A 19,575-nucleotide genomic window follows, 5' to 3' on the forward strand; every position below is an offset into this window, starting at 1 on the left:
AACACACCAAACAGGATGGAGATGATGCAGAGCCAAATGTTACTTCTCGTGCATATGGTAGTCAACAAACTACAAATGATACACTGTGTACAGACACTTCAACTGTGAAAGTGCTTTCAGCTCCACTACTTCAACCTAAACCTACACATGGAGCAAAAGTGGTATCAAGTGGGGATGTAACTCCTGTAACAGACCCAACCTCATCACCTCCACCCCTTTTACCCAAACCACTTGGAAGCTCTGTTCCCACTTTAGTCACTATAGCAACAGTTGCCCCTGTTTCTGTAACAGTGTCCAGTCCTTGTCATATCTCTAAACCTCCTCCACCCATACCACCCAAGCCTATATCAATTCCAGCTGGATTAGTTTTTACCCACAAGCCAGGAGAGAATATCAGACCTCCTCCTCCTGTGGCACCCAAAGCAGCAACGCTGCCTAGGATGAAAGAACCTCCAAAAGCCCTGTCTCTTAGCCTTGCAAGACCTTCGGAGTCTAAACTGGGTACAACATCTCCCAAGTCACCTGTGTCCCCTAGGCATGCAAAATGTTTACAGACATATGTGGTGATCACTCTACCATCTGAGCCTGGCTCTCCAACTGAGACAATAACAGTTCAAGCACCTGTTAGGCGAAAATCCATCCCGTCTTCTACAGTGTCAGACATTCAAACAACAGTACCAGAGAAGAAGACACCCACTGAAATTATTTCAGCACAGGCTACAGTTAGGAGGGCATCTGTCCCCACTATTAAGCATCCACCGCCGATTATTAAAGCAGTCAATGTGGAAGCAGAGCAAACAGAAACCTCTGAGGTGGTGACTGGCAAAGTACAAACAGGCAAATTCTCTGTGCCCCCTGCTGTGCAACCAATATTTTCTGTTGCTGATGTGATTACAGTGTCATCAGATCAGAAATCCTGCATCATGGCACATGCTGTAGCACCAACAATCAAGAAGTCATATGTGTCACAAGAAGACTCAATAACTCAACCCCATTTAACTTCTGAACCAACATCAGAATTATTTCCAAAACCCACTGAGCCAAAATGTTATCTGATTCTGAGAGATCAATCCATAGTAAATGAGCAATCTGGACCATCTGTGTCTCAGCAGCGATGTGCAGTTACAGAAGTGGGAACAGTATTTCCAACAAGTTTATCTGAAGAGCCAATTCTTCAGTCAACCAAACCAATTGCAACTGTACAACCAGGGTGTCTTGGAGAAGCTGTTTTTGTGCCAGAGCCATTGAAACCACATGTAGAAGTAGTTGTCCATGGGACACCACCTACAGTACACTCTATAAATTATGATCAGCATGTTTTATCTCAAATAGATGTGCAAGGTACAGAGCATATGGAACAAGACAAAGATAACTGTGTCACAGAGGCAGTTCTGATTAGATCAGCAATACAAGATGAGAGTTATGAATTTGCAGCTGAAGAACCAGATACAGCGATTGAAGTTGTTGTTCACTGTAAAGATGAAAACATACCTCGGGTTTTTGAAGATGCATTCCCCTTATCAGAGCTCTCATCAACTCAACAAACTGATCAATCTTCAGAAAATAGGGTTGTGGTGACAGACCAGATATTCACACACCAGCTAAATCTTGATGCTTTAGAAAGTACACTCTCTACAAAGTTTGAATACCCCTCAGAAGTTGTTACAACTGACCCTGGTTTTAGGTTGCCTGAGGTTGCTGTAGTGTCTCCTGTACCTCATCCTCTCACTGTTGCCACTGTTGTGACACCAACATCTAAAGTGTCTGAGTTAATGCCACTACCTACAGTTGCTGAAACTGTAGCAATTACAAGCATAGGGTCAACACTTTCACATCATATGGAAGGAATTCAACACGTTTCAACACAAAGAGATATTAGTTATACTCCCCAGCAGAGTGAAACAAGTGCAGCCACAATTATGTCATATCCTGTGGCATCAATGGAAGAAATACCATTGCAATCTAGACATGAAAGACTAGCAGGATTCCCACCAAAATATGAAGATGAAATGATTTGTTACATGCCTTCATTAGAGATACAACAGCATGAACTTGCAGAATTCCCAGTCATAACAAACGATGAGACTACTTATAGAAGGAGGTCATCTATTTCATCCATAGTACAATCACCATACACCACTAGTGATTCATTTATTTATCCTGCAGAGCTTGAAATGCCTTATCAGGTGTACGACTCTGCACGAGCAGAGTCACTTGCTGCTGCTAGACAAGAATCCATAACCATGCAACAACCACAGCAGTTTGCACAAATAATTACCATGCCAGCTGAAAAGGACTTTCCAGTGGTTGGCTATGAAGCTGGAGTATCTTACAGAAGGGGATCAATTCCATTATCACAACAGCAACCAGAAGTCTCAACTCATCCATGTGAATATGATCATTTACTGGACACAATGACCCAAGATGCACATACCCATATAAGCCCAGTAGCCTCTGTACCAGAGATTCCACTGAGTGTATCTGTGGCTCCAGTCACCATCACCAAAATTCAACAAGAGTCAATTGAGAGCAAAGAGATAAGAGGACCAGAAAAAATGGTCTCCAGTATGAGTCACATGTATTCCTCTTCGATTTCCACCTCAAGTCAGCCTCCTGAAAGCCTGTCTAGTCGGGTCACTCAAGTGGTCACCACTGAAGTTCAACGGACTACTGTTTCTGTTGTCCATGAAAGACTCCAACAAGTTCCTCCACAAAGCATAGCCATCACTATACAACCAGACATAGCAAAAGTCCAACCCCTTCCTAAACAAAATGGCAGGATTATTTATCCTAGTGATATTATTGATTTACGCACTATCAAGTCAGGCATAAAAATGACAGAGCAAGGCATGGATCTGACGCCACCTGAGTCTTGCCGACAGTCTGTTTCAAGTGACTCAAGTGGACGTCATATTACTGCAGTGCAGCCTGAGATTGTAAATCTTAGTGCTGAGCTTATCCCTGCAACAACACTGTCTGTTGTTACTGACAGCATCACAATAGTCACATGCACAGCAACCATTGCTTCATACAATACCACTCCAGCAGAGAAACCACTTGATTTACAGGGTCCTGTTGCATCACTGCCATTACCACTCACCACATCCACATACAAGCCATTCGAACCACTCGCACAAATCGTCTACAGACCTGTAAAGGCCTCACCTGTATTCACTGATGTAGTATCTATGACTCAAGACATACCCATGAATCTTTCCATTGAAGCTCTTGTCTCCTCTGGAGGAAAACAGTCATTGACTTCAGCACCAACAATTATCAGCAATGTAGGCCCTGTTGTATCTCTTGAGGCTACGGGAGCCATGGACTTGTCAAACTATAAACCAATGAGGGCAATTGTGGCATTGTCTGATACAGACCAAGGAGTGGTGACCTCTATTGTAGAGGATGATGGGGTTCCAATTGACCTGACTGCTGGCAGAAGGAGCATCTGCTGTGATGTAATTTACAAGCTACCATTTACCGGAAGCTGCAGAACACAAGCTCCTGTAACAACTCAACCTGACAACCATTCTGGCTTCAAAGATCATGTAGGACTGTATAGCATTAAAGGTACTAATGGGATAAAAGCATCATTATCTGAGACTAATCTAACAAGCACGGGACTGTCCATCTATGATCTCAAAAATGACTACTTCAGCGGCTCTTCTGACACAGCTGTCGACCTAACTGCTGCTAAGCTTTCAGCTGGTAAGCAAATCTTTCTATACATTTTTTGTATTCTCTGTTAGTTTGGCTCGCATGTATTTAAGACTGCTCTCCTATTCTTCATGTTTAGGACTTAAGTTCATAAACAATGTCTTAATTGCCTGATTTGTTTTATAATGTGCATGACATTTTCAAATGATCCCAACAATTTGTTTTGTGTTTGTTTTTCTTTTCTTCATACAGATGCATGCATTTGCCTGCGTGTACTCCCTCAATATTTTGGTTTTGCATCCTGCTAACCAAACTATCTCCATAAATGCATGTGCTCATGTGCTCTTTTTGGAACTCTTTCTATTTCTAATTGCATGATCCTTAGAAAATAAGTTAATTTCTTATTTGTAAAATTACTAATGCCATTTACTGAAAGAAATTTATATATTTTGAATTGTGACAGGCGAGGCACTAGACTACACAAGCAAAGCAACCAATGTCTACTCTGCGATGATTACTTCACCATACTCCCAGGTTCCTGCTGCTGGGTTTGGTGTAAATAGTGCTTTAAGAACCTCAGATGGAATAGTTTATTCCTCCGTTGCAGCACCAGTTCCATCCACATATGCAATTACAACTCAACCAGGTTCCATCTTCAGCACTACTTTTACCCCTATATCAACTGTGCAGGATCAGTCCTTACTGCATTCATATGGATTTGTTCCAACAGAGTCAGGGCAGCTTGTTCCCTTTGAGGCAGAGCTATCTAAAGAATTCTTCCCTACAGCCCTGGCCGACATAATAACCGGCTACCCCGAAATGTACTCAGACACCACCCTGGAAGCAATTGCTGCTTCTTTAGATGTTCTAGCTTCTTCACCAATATTTCCAGGCTTAGACAACACCAAAATGGCCCAGTATCAGATGGAGAGGGAGTTTCTAGAGTTAGAGAAACTTAAGCAGCTATGTCTTGCTGAGGAGCTGGAATGGGAAAGACAAGAAATTCAGCGTTACAGAGAACAGGAGCAACTTATGGTGCAAAGAGAACTTGAAGAACTTCAAGCACTGAAACAGCAGCTTCTTCTTCAGCAAGAAGAAGAACATCATGCACACATGGTGGCCCAACAGGAGACCTATGCTCAACAGAAAGAACAGTTGCAGCAAATCCAACAACTCCAACTCCAACTCCAGAGGCAACTTGATGAGCACTACAGCAGTACTGGTATGACAGGAAACCTTTTAGAAGCTAAATATGCAGGGGTAGGAGACAGTGGTCAGTACTGGCCTGTAAAAGATGAGTCTACACTTCCATCTACATTAGCACAAACAGAACAACACCATGAGCAGCTTAACATAGTAAAACTTCCAGCTGACCAGGATCTAGGGAAAAAAATCCTTGACAGCGGTGTACAAACAGATGATGAAGACTCTGCAGAAAAGCAACAAATGGGAAGAAAAAAGAAAACAAAGAGAAACATTGATAGCTCAGCTCAGTCTGATGATGATGAACAAGAGGAGTGGGATGCCCCCACCAAAGTTCGACGTCGTTCTCGAAAGCATAGCAGTGATGGAAAACATGGCTCCAAGGTGTCTAGCATTGCCATCCAGACAGTAGCAGAAATTTCTGTGCAGACTGACCACTCTGGAACTATCAAGAAACCCAATGTCCAAATGGACACTAAGATAGAAATCATTAAGCACATATCATCTCCAGAAAACTTTCACAGAGGTGGCAGTCTGAGCTGTCAGACAGACACAGACAGAAGGAATTCACCTGTTGATGTTGGATATAGCACACAACTAACGGCAGATATCCCCTCTAAAGCTAAAGTTCTCTACAGCCAAGTCTCTCCGTTATCTCCAGAAAAGTCCTATGGAGGACAAAGAATGCTAACTGCTGACCCATCCAGATTTTCCTCTGGCCCTCGGAGTTTAAAGGCTGGCCAAAAGTCTCTGTCAGATCCTAAATCTCTTAGTCCTTCAACAGAAGACAGAATTGGAGGATACTATACCGAAGGCTATTCTGTAAGTCTATTAAAGTTATTTTGCAAATAAGGGGGAAACTATTCTAAATAGATATTTTCTTATATACTCTATATTATCTATTTCTGTGTTGTAGGTCAGAGGGTCTTCTTCTAGCAGTGGTAAGAAAGTAAAGCGAACCCTACCAGACCCCCCTCCTGAGGATGACACGTTGGCGGGAAGATCTGGATATAGCACCAACTCTGCTCGTCGCCGTCTTGCTCGCAGCACCACAATGGCCCGAGCAAAGATTCTGCAAGATATAGACAAGGAACTTGATCTGGTGGAGAGGGAATCCTCTAAACTACGCAAGAAACAAGCTGAGCTTGATGAAGAGGAAAAGGAGATTGATGCCAAGTTGCGGTGAGTTGCTGCACGTGTACACATTGAAACAAATAACCAAGTGCTAAAGATTGAGTAGTTTCAGATTTTGTTAGAATAATAATAATTAAAGCAACAATCAGCAGATAAACAATTACAGAGATACCATTTAGTTAATCTGTATTAAGCTATTTGTCTTATGTTCATGTGCATGATTCCTTTTTTACCTTAATAGCTTATGGGCTAAAAGACTACCTTGACAACACTCAATGAGACCTCTCCACTCTTACACATAGTAACAGGTACAAATGTGTGAGAAACTAGAACATTGTTTGGCTATTTAAAGTGTGCCCTGATAATTGTTGGTGTTTGGAATCTCAAACTTTTTTCCATTGATCTAGATATCTGGAGATGGGTATAAACCGTCGAAAGGAGGTCTTGTTAAAGGAAAGAGAAAAGAGAGAAAGGGCATATCTCCAGGGGGTGGCGGAGGAAAGAGACTACATGTCAGACAGTGAGGTTGGCAACATAAGAGAAACTCGGGGGGAAGGCCTGGAAAGACCACGGACTGCTCCTCAGTCAGAATTTGATCAATTCATCCCTCCCCAAACTGAGGCTGATTCCCAATACAACACCCTTACAAGTCCCTATTCTCAATATGGTCAGTATGTTCCTCAGACCCAAACCACAAGCCATTACACCCAGCAGAATTTGTATCAGCAGCAGTCCCTATACCATCAACAGGTGTCTCCTTACCAAACACTATCGCTCTCCCATGCTCAAGCTCAGCCTAGCAGCTACCAACATGCTTTGCTTTTGCAACAAGGAAAGCAGCGTCAAACCACCTTGTCTGAGTTAGAGCCTAAAATTACCACCAACTATGAGGTGATACGCAACCAACCTCTGCTCATTGTTCCATCTTCTACAGAAAGTGGCTATGGGGTTGCTCACATGGGTGGGAAGTATGGCAACTTAGATTTGAGGTTAGAGGAAAGAAGCATGGCCTCTAGTCCAATGTCAAGTATTTCTGCTGATTCCTTCTACGCTGATATTGACCATCACAATGCCAGGAACTATGTGCTTATAGAGGACATAGGAGAGCTTACCAAGGCTTCAACAGGACTTGGCAGTTCTGCCATGGGTTCTGGATTTAGCCTACCTGATAAAGAGCTATCAAAAGCAGACAGGCTACTCAGGGCAGCTGAAGCCAGACGTACAGCAGAGGTAAATATTTTATTATTATGTCATTTTGTGTTGCATCCCATCTTTGTCTTTTTACATGTTTAGATTTGATTATTTAACTTTTTTGATCATTTGGATTTGCATTTCAACATTGACGATTGCAAATTAACTATGCATGACAAGATTTCCCATATTACAACTTCAGTTATTTTTATTCTTTTATTGTCATCTTATTATTGTAAAAGTGAACTCAAATTATTATTTAAATGTAGGTAAAATATCTTTGACCTTCTAACTTTACAAGAATTTTTACACCACCTTGTAAATATATAAAAAATATTTTAACTGACTCACTGTGTTATGTTAGTAAAAAAAGCTTCATTGTTCTTTAATTACATTTAGTATGACAGGCTTACAAAAAGCATTGCCCAGTTGTAAAGTGGAAATGAAACAACAAAAGGTTAAAATTTTTTACAACAACTTTTGTCAGGTCCCTACTAGACCAGCTGTAGAAATATATATAGCTTTTTTAAACCAAGGACTTCAAACTTAGTCAGGTTGAAAGGCAATTAAATTGAATCAAAATAAAATTTTAAGTCATAGTTATATTTAGATCTAAACCTTTTTTGTTGATTTGGCTGTTTGTTTAGGCCTGTTTTACAGTCTCTAAATGGTTGTCTTCCAGGAGAAGTCTGTATTTATCTACATCGATCTTCATCTTAATTCTCACCAGTTTTTTCACAAGAAAGCAACCTCACCATGCCACTCCCAAATGTTACATACTGCCCCACTTTTTTTTTCTTTTTTTTCCAAAAAGTGAAAAACTGTCACTTTCCAACCACTTCATGGCTTATCAAATAATATTCCTCATGAAATGCATTAAAATGTATGTCACATGACAACATGTGGAAAAAGTACATGGGGTAACAGAAATTTGCAAGGGACCATATGGTTGTGCAAAATTACAAGAACATTTGACATAATTGAAGAAACTTAATTGATAAATGTTTTATTTGTACTTAACATTTGTCAATTCATTGACAGATCCTATGTAATATATATAAAAAGTGGTTAAAATATGTTCACACTAATATGCATTTCCTTATTTCTATACATCAGGTAGCTGAATTTTTGGGCTCATCACGCTATGGAAAAGGAGAAGATGACTCTATGGAGGAGCCCTATGAACTGAAGTTGCTGAAGCAACAAATCAAGCAAGAGTTTAGACGGGGAACTGAAGGGCTAGAACATTTAACAGGCCTTGGCCTTTCCCAGTATCTCTCGAGTGATAGCAGTTTTCGCCATTTCCCTAAAGGGGAGAAATATAGCATTGGAAGACTCACTCTTGAAAAGCAGGCTGCAAAGAATCTTCCCGCAGCTATGCTTTACCAGAAACAGATGAAGAACAAAAAAGCATTGCTCGACTCAAAGGCCATCACAAAATTTTCCCCAATTCAGGAGAGTAGGGACCTTGAGCCAGAATTTGGTACCTACATGGGATCTGGAACTTCTTCTGTGTCCAGTCTAGCAGCTAGGGCTAGGTTACTTCAGGATGAAATTACATTTGGGTTAAGAAAAAATTTGTCTGAGCAGCAAAAATATTTGGGGTCTTCTTTAGGAGCCAACCTTTCAGGTTCTCTTAACCTTGGCCAGTCTCTTAGCTTAGGATCCTCTATCAGAGGCAACATTCAGGAGGATGGCACATATCCAAGTGGCACTCGATCCCGTCCCTCTTCTCGACCCTCTTCCCGACCATCTTCTATATATGGCTTAGATCTGTCTATCAAAAGGGATTTGTCTAGTTCCTCACTCAGACTAAAGACAGAGGGGGAGGTCCTGGACGCAGCATTTGCTCCTGGAGTCTCCAGAGCAAAACCTACTAGTTTGCCTATCAGCCAAAGCCGGGGCCGTATCCCCATTGTGGCTCAGAACTCTGAGGAAGAAAGTCCTCTGAGCCCAGTGGGGCAGCCTATGGGTATGGCTAGAGCTTCTGCTGGTCCTCTGCCTCCCATTTCTGCAGACTCTAGGGATCAATTTGGGTCTAGCCATTCCTTGCCAGAAGTACAACAGCATATGAGGGAGGAATCTCGGACACGTGGCTACGATAGAGATATCGCATTCATCATGGATGATCTGCAAGGTGCCATGTCTGACAGTGAAGGTAAATGGAGTCTGAGACTGTTGCAGCAGTTCAACTATGCGGACCTGCTTGTAATGCATGCTAATGCCGAGTGGTTTTATTGACTTCTCTTTTACAATTATAAGTGCTTCAATTAATTATTGTTTGTGATACTTTCCTATATTTTTCTTTGACTTAGTAAATTAAAGTTTGCATGTTTTTTCGTTGTTTTTGTTTCTTTTATATAACTAACTCAAAAGTACATTAAACTCTCAACCTGAGTTTATGTATCTTACCATTCAATTCTGTCCACTTTTGGTGTGATTTCATTTGCATGTTTTAAGTTCTTCACTGATAAATTTTCCCCCAAACTCTCAAAACACAGAAATTGTAATAACTATACATGTTTTCTGTGTTAAAACCATCTTGTTTTTGTGAGAGCTTAAGACCTATGAATAGTACTACAAATACATACTACACAAAATATTTTTTGAATGTTTGGTAAACAAATTACGTCACTACCACTTTAATGTTAAATGGAGCAGGAAATTTATAGTCCTTTTGAATCTTAAACAATAATTTAAATTGGAAAGTCAAACTGTTTTAACACAAATTTAGTTTAGTTTAGCAGTTTCGGGTATTATTCTGTATAAATGTGATATTGTTGCAGCATATATTAAATATTGCAAATAAATAAAACAAATATTATATTATCCATGACATATGCATGTACAATCTAATATGTAGTTGCTGTGTTGTATGCAATTTTCCTCACCTATAAGTCATGAATGCCTAAAATATTTAAACAGAAAATCTAGTCTGAGTTTACTTTTGTCATGGAGTTGCTTCCACAATAATCTGGCATATATCTGCAACACGCGCAACTTAGTCTTCATAACAAAATGATCTGAACTTGGTCATCATTTCTTAGTAACTATTACATTTCTATAAGTCTTCAGTGTGGCAAAATCATTTTGATATTCATATAATTTTGTCATTTTTAATGTGGTAAAATAACTCTGGCTAGTAATGTTTAATACTTCCTTTCATTCAATGACAGAAACAGTGCTAAGAAATTTGATAAACAGACTGGCTTGTACATTTGTAATAATAACTGCCTTTATGGAAAAAGCAGTGACTATTTTTACTAGAGATTTTTGTGTGATTTAGTCACGTGTGTCTCATTTGTGTTGGTGTGTATATAACCTTGGATTATTTTTTTTCTGTATTTTGCATCCTTGCATGTTGTGTATTGCGTGTTTTCCATTTCCATGTTAATAAAATTTATATTTTTGGCTTGTTGTTTGTTGTGGATGTCTCGTTGAGGTGGGAGATGTCCATTTTCTCTAGTGATTAACAGCAAATATTGAAATGGACTATTCATTTCAATAAATGTGTAATTGGTAGTGTTCATTTATCTTAATAAAACAACTTACAAGAAGCATTATAAATAATAGTGAGTTTAGATAACTTTCTGGATTATGTAAAGTCATGAGTATTTACATTCATACACAAATGTGACAGAAACCTAAGTGGTTCACCATAAACACATTTTAAAGAAGGTAGTACTTACCATGGAATCAGTATTAAAGTGTATATCTACCTTTATTACAGTGCTAAGTGAGTTCATGCTGGTTTTAAACAGAGGTGATGCCAGAATCTTTCATTGAAATCCTACAGTAACTGAGAGACAAGTTATAATATTTTTAAATAATAATAAATATTACAAAAGCTCTTTGCTTGAATGCCCAAAAAATATATTTTGTAAATTTTTCTGCCTGGAATCATCTTTCAGGCCAGCAATATCACACAGTGTTTTGGAAAAGTATTTTTTTACATTTTGCATTGATTTTATCACAGAATTCACCACAGAGTAGCACAATAGTTGAGAAAGAATTGAAGTGTGGGAGAAATGACCATTTTCAATATTTCTTTCATTTTTTTTTTTTACAAAGAAACATCTGAAAAGTGTGGCACACATTTATATTCAACTGCCTTTAGTCTAATAACACAAAATAATAACACAAAATAAAACACCAGCATGGCCATTTTTAGATGGATCATTAGCAGGATAGTCCAAGTGGTGTTGGATAGAAAGGGGAGACAGACAGACTTATGCAAAGTGTAAATTATGCCAGAACTGCCACTGACTGCAAACCTATCAAAACATGTATGTTCACCTAAACATATTGTGGCTGCTTCCTTCCTCCCAGCAGCTGTAAGTCTATAACCTACCACTCCTCCCAACAAACTCAGTAAGATCTTTACATGCTTGCTGTTATTTTCCGTTTAAAATATTCTTGTCAGTATGTGTAATTGTTGCACGCAAGTACACAAAGCACAGTTTGTATTTATTTACTTTTTATTTTATCCTGTCACACATTTCTTAGTATCTAAATGTGCTATATTTGTAACTGAATAATTAAAAAAGAATGACAATTATACAAGAAGTCAACTTTGAAGGAACTGTAAAGAAACACTGTGCATGAAGAAACTGTTAACTAAAAGTTAAGAACTCCACAAATCTGCCCTTACTACAGAGTGTCAAGGAAAAAGCTTTTGTTGAGAAAAAGTCACAAATGATCCAGCTTAAGATTTTCAACAATTCAATGTACAAGGGTAGTTGAGGAGGGTTTGCTTTACTTTCTTCTCACTCTGATCAGATGAGACCAAAATTGAAAGTTTTGGCTATCTATGCCAGAAAACGAACACTGCACATCATCCTGAACATGCCATGCCCGGAGTGAAAGATGTTGGTAGCATCATGCCGTGGGAATGCTTTTTTTTTTTTTTTTTACCAGAACAGTAAAGTCAGATTAGATGGGTGGAGCAATACTGGCCAATCCAGGAAAAATTAAAACTAAAAACAAATTTCTGAAGAAATTAGCCGGGCCTGCAAGGCGCGCCGTCGGGCTGGGCCGCGTCGTCACCCACAAATTGGCGCGACGCTAAAGACGCCGCAAGTTAATCAGTGCACGCGGAGAACCACAAAACTTAAGCGAGGCGGACGTGCACCATTCATACGATTTAAAATGTGTCAAGCTTTTATTTGGAAGTTTGTTAAACTTCATTTCAAAGGGCCAACTAATCCCATGCGTATAGTCTTGGTTAAATATTATATAATGCTCAAAACACAAGTAGCTGTGTAAAATATTCAAGGCTTTTATTTTGAAATTTTCAGTAGCTTAATTTTAAAGTTCCAACTAATCCCATGTGTAACAGTGCTTGATGAAAAAGTCACATAAGCCAAAAACAGCAATTACCTGATGTAAAATATTCAAGGCTTTTATTTTGAAATTATTATTATGCTCCATTTTAAAGTTCCGAACTACCCATGTGTAACATTGCTTTGATGAAAAAGTCTATACGGCAAAAGAGCAATTACGTCATGTAAATATTCTCTTTTATTTTGAAATTTTCAGTATGCTTATTTTAAGTTCCAAATATCCATGTGTAACAGTACTGAGTTAAATCAGTTATATACAGCCCATAGCAGCGGTAGTTCTAAAGGCCAGTTCTCAGTCCTGATCTGTTTCAACTGAGGATAGATAGAACTACAGCGATGCGTATTTGTAGTCCAAATCAGCAGCCAACAGCCTCTTGTTCCGTTGCCATGGTAAATAATGGTCTCAGCAGGTGTGACTGTAGTCATACATGCTCAAACACACAATTGTGTGTTTGAGCCAACACGTTTACTGAAAAAAAGCATTGGAAACAATCCTTCTTGTTCGGGACCGTAATACATATCGAAAGCGTTTTGAGCGATGAGAGGCAATGTGTCCTGCGATAGTCCCGAGATTCATATCTGTACCTCACTCAGAGCATTTTACAGTGATGAGAGAAAGAAATGTGTGCCCAGATCTGAAATTCTATTCAAATACTGGAGAGAGCCTCATACAGCCTCAGAAATCCTGTCGCATGACTTGCTCTGAAGCACCGTGACGAAAACGTACTCTAGATAAATTTCGAAACATTTACCGGGCAGACAGGCGTATCAATGTCAGGACCGATTGTGATACAATCGTCGATATTTGGGCGTGATGGCGATTTCAAAAATGATTTGGCTGAAAAAGTTGTCTTCATCTCTCCTCTAAGCAGCCAAGACGCACTCTAACTTAGGAAAATGAGAAACTTGGGTCGCTTAGAGGCAATTGTGGACAAACCGTAACTGGTATCGACGAGCCGTCTCACTTTCGAAGAGACACAGACGTATCTACAAAATGAAATTTGATGGCATTTCTAGGTAATTGTGACGACACAGAAATCCTCAAAATAGGGTATTTCTAGGATTTTTCCCATTGACTTATAATGGGTTTTTTTCGTAGTTTTTTGCGAATTATTCGCCACGTTAAGCCCAATCCCACCAGAAGTAATAGCTCATGCGTGAAGTTTCTGCACTTTTGATACCTCATTTGTAGGTTGCACCCAGCGGTATGAGCCGCATTAACGTTACGGAGAAAATAAAGAATAAAGAAACACTTTCTCCGACAATACAATATGTCCTGCCATTGCTTTGCATGGCAGGCCCCAACTACAGACCTCAGAAGACCTGATAAATTGCAGAAATTCAAATTCCAACAACACAACTACCCTAAGCAAAGATTTGTAATGTGCACAATGTAAGATATACAGCTGAAGTTCTTTTGGTATTACAGTACATCATAAGTCCATGGACGAAATACAAGTATAAATGCATGCCACACTGTCTAGATTTTTAAAATTTTTTTTTTACTTTTTTAGTGACAACCCTGCCATTTTTCTTTTCACTTAGAAAGCATATTTTGAAAAAAATTCTGAAAAAAACATATAACTTTGTACCCCAGCCGGAGGCCCAAACTGGAATATAGAAGGTGAGACAGCATTTTAATTTCATGTAGTTGCGTAGAGAACTGTGACTTCATGCTGCACATCATAACTCTGAATGGTCCACTTCTCTGGCTGATTCTGTAAACATACCAGACTCATGCTGGAATGAACCACCCTCTCACTAGTATATAGTGCATATCATTTAGCATACCTGTAGTATCTGACATGTTAGTTTTATTTTGGAATGAACCATGGTGAATTAAGATTTTTCTTTCAGGAATGTCTGCTCTGTGGTTCTGTAACCATTCTGACTCATTTCTAGTGTTCATGCTCATGCACAAAAAAGGCAAAATCATGCGTATATATGTGCACAAGTGTCCACAAGAACTATGTTGAAAGTGCTATCCACTGCTTTTTTCTCCAAGACATACAGCAGTTCATTTGCAGTCATCATTATTGGTGCACCTTCTTTGTAGAATTGGATCTCTGATCACATGATCCTAGGAATTCTGTTAACCAACCTATGTTTATTTTTCTACACATATAATTAGGATTTTTCTGAGTTGCAAAATCTTGATTGTAAAACCTGCAAAATCTCTCAATAATCCCTAAGCTTAAGATGTATTAGGCTTCTGTTAGATGGGTTTTGGGGAGATTTAGAGAAAATTCCCCTCAGAGTTTGTCAGGATTATGTCAACATAGTACCGAAATGTCATAGTTATACGGATTTACATTCTAAACCTAGCACTTTGAATAAAATGTATCAAATCATCAAATGCTTCCATTAGAAACTTAGTGTTTTAGAAAATATTTTTTTCTTCATCTATTGATTGATTTAAAAATAAAAAATCAGTCTTGGACAAGCTATTGATTGAAATATCAGTTTCCAAAAATAAGAATATTGAGATCAGAGGTATTGCAAGGCATAATAAACATGCTGTTAAATATAGATTTCCTTTATATAGAGTTTGAAAGTATAGTTCGATGAACATTTTGTATTGAATAAGAGTTTTTACAGAGTTACTTTGCTTTTACTTATCTAGAAGACACATATCTGAGATCTTAGTGCATTTTAGCAAATGAGGCTTGCAAACAATTTATTTAAAATTGGACAAAGAAAAAGAAAGGGATTGCTGGGTTAAGATTTATCCAGCTATTGGGGAATTTGTCACTAGCTGTGAACTTGATTGCCATTAACTGTGAATTTGATTGTGCAATATTTTGAACAATTTTCTCTCCTTGTTCAGCCTACCACTTGAGGAGAGAGGACACAGATTGGTTTGATAAGCCAAGAGAAGGGCAACCTCAGAGTGGATACATGTCAGATAGGAGACAGGTGTGGACTCGGCATCAGTTTCCTATGTAAAATTCTCCAGAATTGTCGGAGAAGTCTTGCAATAGCTTTTTTTTTTTGCAATAAAATTCTTAAATTATTTTTTAGATGAAATTGGTTCCCTACACCTTCCCTCACACTCGTGTGAAGCTTAAGAGAGATATGACAGACACCAGCGTCTCAGGTAAAGCACAAACACATGGACACTGTAAAATGATCAATGGGTTTTATGCTTCAGATTTTTATGATTACAATCTATTTTCTACCTCAGGCAATGGACTTGGAGTCCGTGTTGTTGGTGGTAAGGAGATTCCAGGCAGTCGTGGTGAGATTGGAACCTACATTGCTAAGGTTATTCCTGGAGGCATGGCGGAACAAACAGGGAAAATTGTAGAGGGTAAGTGGATAATGAAAAAGAACCTTAAGGCAAGCAGAGGTCAGCATTAAGGTAAGGGAAATTGTAGAGCTTGCCAATGCATGACAACATCATCGGAGTCAAGTATTGCCCAAGTTATGCTTGCAAATTGTAGGAAGTTACCTAAACCCTCCAAGGAATTGTAAATGTTAAGCTGTTTCAGTTTAACAGTTTGCCTTAACATACATTAACTGTACAGATTTATTTATTTTAACTGTGAATGCATTTCTCTGAAATCTAATAATTATATTTTCACCAGGCAGAGTAGAGTAAAAGAGTTAGTACATATGTAAAAGACAATTATCCTTAATTTATGGGGTGTACTTTGTAAAGTTGCATATGCATAACTTAAATGCTCTAATTTGGGTTATTTAGCCTGCCATGAGAGTAAAAAAATAGGGGTTTAATTTTCATAATCATCACTAAGTTACAGTTTTAAAAGAAATATTTAATTAGCAAGCTAAACATTAGCTTATAAGCTACATATTTAGTTTACAAATTAAATATTTAGCTCAGTGCTAAATATTTAACATACAAATTCACTGCTGTCACAGGAGAGGCACATAAAGATCATGTGTCTTTCTGTGGTAGGCCGTGCATTGGTTGATGGGCCTTCAGAGGGACTTTACCAATGTACAGTGTAGTAAAGTTACTCCTATACATTTTTATTCCCCAAAAATGTTACTCAAGTCAATGTAACCAGTACTGTCCCTGAACACAGAAAACAACAAAATTAACCCACACTTTTTTCACAACAATGGCAGACCTATGTGTTCTGTCTGTGCAGCTCCTCCTCTTCGGATTATCTGGCGTCTTAAAGCACCATTTTAGTAAATAAGCATAATTTACTAAATTGCCAGATCATATGTGCCAGATCATATGTGCACCTCTGTACAACTGAAGGATTATGAAAACACGCCACTGGATCAGAAAGTTTTCCCCTTCTCCTGATGCCTAGCACATTCACTACATCGTTCCCAGTGCTATCTGCATTTTCATTTCGTTGTGTAAATGCAATTTTTTTGAATACGCAGCAGAAAATATTTTTGGAAATGATGTGTAAACAGGGCAAGAGAGACCAACATGGCAGTCCAAAGTATATAAAAATCATGTACCTCTCTGTTGCTGCTATTGAATTTGGTTACTAGCATTTTTGTCAGTGAGCAATGTCATTTAGACTTGTTATCTATGCAGTTGTGACTTTTGAACTTAATACTCCTTATTTATTTGTTGGCATGATCTTGATGTAGTCTGTGTAAATTACTACACTTATTATATAAATTATAAACTTATAAAAAAGTTTAAAGAGTGGTAATCAGGACCTATACTTGTTAGTGGAAAATTATTCCTTTTTTTCAAAGATCATTAATGTCAGGAGGTAAAATGTAACCTGCTTCTATTGTGGATAATTGATATCTGCCTTATCTAACATGTATTGTCTTAAATGGAATTTTTGTAATGGAAATTTGTTTTTATTTTTCATTTTGTTTATTATTATAATATTACCATCTAAATTTAAAACACCATTTCTACTGTGGACTCAATTCTGTTTCCATTAGGCATACTTTTTGGTTTGACTTGATAGATATACTAGTACCATTTTCACTCATCTGTAGCTTTGTTGTTGGTCGGTTTGTCACGTCCCTTTCTCTGCCATGTCTAATTAAAACGTGGAAAACTCCTCCCCCACATTAGTGGGCTGTGTTAGTCATTAAACTATATTTAGCTTCAGAAATACACAAAGGGCAGTACTGAAAAATGCTCACGCTGTAAATGAACCTGTAAATTGCTACTTCATTTGTTCTTAAAATCCCTATAAATTAAAATAATTGATTTTCTGAAGATGGCAAATCAAACAGGGGTAACAGTGAAGATTAACTGCAATTCACTGACGTAAAGTGAGCAACAATGTCATGTAGCTCCAGTGCCGAATGCTGGAGAGAAAACCTTGGCTATTAGTATTGGTGGGAAAAGTGACAATTTCCAGATTCATTAACAATTTTTTCATACAAATAAAATGATAATTTAATGTTTCCTCTCAACAGGACAGAATAATTGTGTTTGTTTGGGACAAACAAACACAGTTACAGTGATGTGATTCACATGGATTTTATGGTGAAGGGCAGATTATCTTGGTCTCTTTTCGGTTCAAACATGTAATTGTGTGTTGTTGTTTCTAAATACTAATTTCATAATGGTAAATGGACTGAGTTTATATGTACATGTGCTTTTCCAATCATTTTGACCACTCAAAGTGCTTTACACTAGAGTCACATTCACCCATTCACACTCACTAAACTCACACATTTATACACCAATACACATTGTATCAGTGTATAAGCAGTTTGGGTTTAAGTGCCATCGACATGTGGCAGGAGGAAGCCAGAATCAAACCTACAATCGTCCGGTCACAAGACAACTACTCTACCTTCAGAGCCACAGTCACTCTGTACTAATTCTCAAATTCCACTGCATGTAACTGTAAGTTATTTTTTGATAAAATGATTAAATGTAAATAAAAAAATTAAAAAAAGTAAGACTAAACTTTATTTTTTCACATCTGACCTCTGATTCTAAAATGTTGCATAGAGGACACAAATGTCCATTTTTTTGTCGGGTTGCAGTGAAAACTGAACTTTCTGGACCAAAATATTGTTAATTTATACATTGGGAAAGAAAACCTGAATAAAAAGTCTGGAAAGCAAAAAGCATGCTTTTGTTTTTAACCTGAATTCATCTTGTTGCAGGGATGCAGGTGTTGGAATGGAATGGAGTTCCGCTAACAGGGAAGACTTATGAAGAAGTGCAGTGCATTATGGGCAAGGCTGGTACAGAGGCGGAGCTCTGTGTGAGACTGTGAGTAACATCTGTCAATGTTTATCTCTCAGTCTCACTGGTACTCTCACATATTTTGTTGCAATAAGGCAACATTGCACCTTTGATCAGAATCTCTCCACCCCTCTGTTCATCTTATTTATTCATAACCTCTTTATCTGTCAGATTTTTAATGTGTGACCTATTGCTTCTAAGGCACACAATTTATAATTCCATAATTTATTCTCTGTGAATCCAAGCAGTGACCTTAATATGCTGTCTGACCCTGAGCACCCACAGGCCCTGGATCACCATATCCAACTCAAGGCTGGTATGCATTAAAGATTTATTGATATGTCTGAATATGTTCACCTAAGCTACATGAATACAGCATAGAGTATGGTACATATTTCTCTCAGCAGGAGGTCAGCGATCTCCTGGTGTGGATCCTAAACAGTTAGCTGCAGAGCTCCAAAAGGTATCCCAACAGCAAACTCCTGACATAGCAGGAACAGGGCCTGGGAGCTTCGGAGTCCTGTCCGCATTGGAACGTTCGGCCCTCCTCCACTCGGGCCCTGGGTCAGCAGCCTCAAGTGGGGTCCCAAGCCCTGGGCAACCGGGATCCCCTGCCATCAACAAGAAACAACGCCACAAGGTAGCTCACAACCTAAAAGGCTACTCATAGCAGCAGTTGTATAACCGAAAGTGGGACACACCAAAGAACTGCCACCTTTGGCTGAAATGACTGCTAATGAGTGCAAGCCTGATGTTTGCTATTTCTGGGAATGTGTCTTTCACATTCTTTGGAGAGCTCCTTTATAAAGCCTCATTCAAAGGTTCCTGAGCATGAATGGACAGCTTAAGGTCACACCACAGGCATCTCAATCAGATTTAAGTTCAGACTCA

The 19,575-nt window shown here is 38.6% G+C and overlaps 1 protein-coding gene across 1 annotated transcript in view; it reads left to right on the top strand.

Moving 5' to 3' along the window:
- Positions 1–19,575, top strand: part of pclob (piccolo presynaptic cytomatrix protein b) — a 65,634-nt gene that overhangs the window by 30,200 nt on the left and 15,859 nt on the right. Inside the window, 12 exon segments of the mRNA XM_032549743.1 lie at positions 1–3,708; positions 4,121–5,682; positions 5,777–6,042; positions 6,402–7,224; positions 8,302–9,343; positions 14,125–14,151; positions 15,355–15,443; positions 15,549–15,624; positions 15,712–15,837; positions 18,603–18,711; positions 18,933–19,000; positions 19,089–19,324. Of these exon segments, the coding sequence (XP_032405634.1) occupies positions 1–3,708; positions 4,121–5,682; positions 5,777–6,042; positions 6,402–7,224; positions 8,302–9,343; positions 14,125–14,151; positions 15,355–15,443; positions 15,549–15,624; positions 15,712–15,837; positions 18,603–18,711; positions 18,933–19,000; positions 19,089–19,324 (8,132 nt within the window).

The sequence above is a fragment of the Xiphophorus hellerii genome, chromosome 2 (assembly GCF_003331165.1).
Source record: "Xiphophorus hellerii strain 12219 chromosome 2, Xiphophorus_hellerii-4.1, whole genome shotgun sequence".
Lineage (NCBI taxonomy): Eukaryota > Metazoa > Chordata > Actinopteri > Cyprinodontiformes > Poeciliidae > Xiphophorus > Xiphophorus hellerii.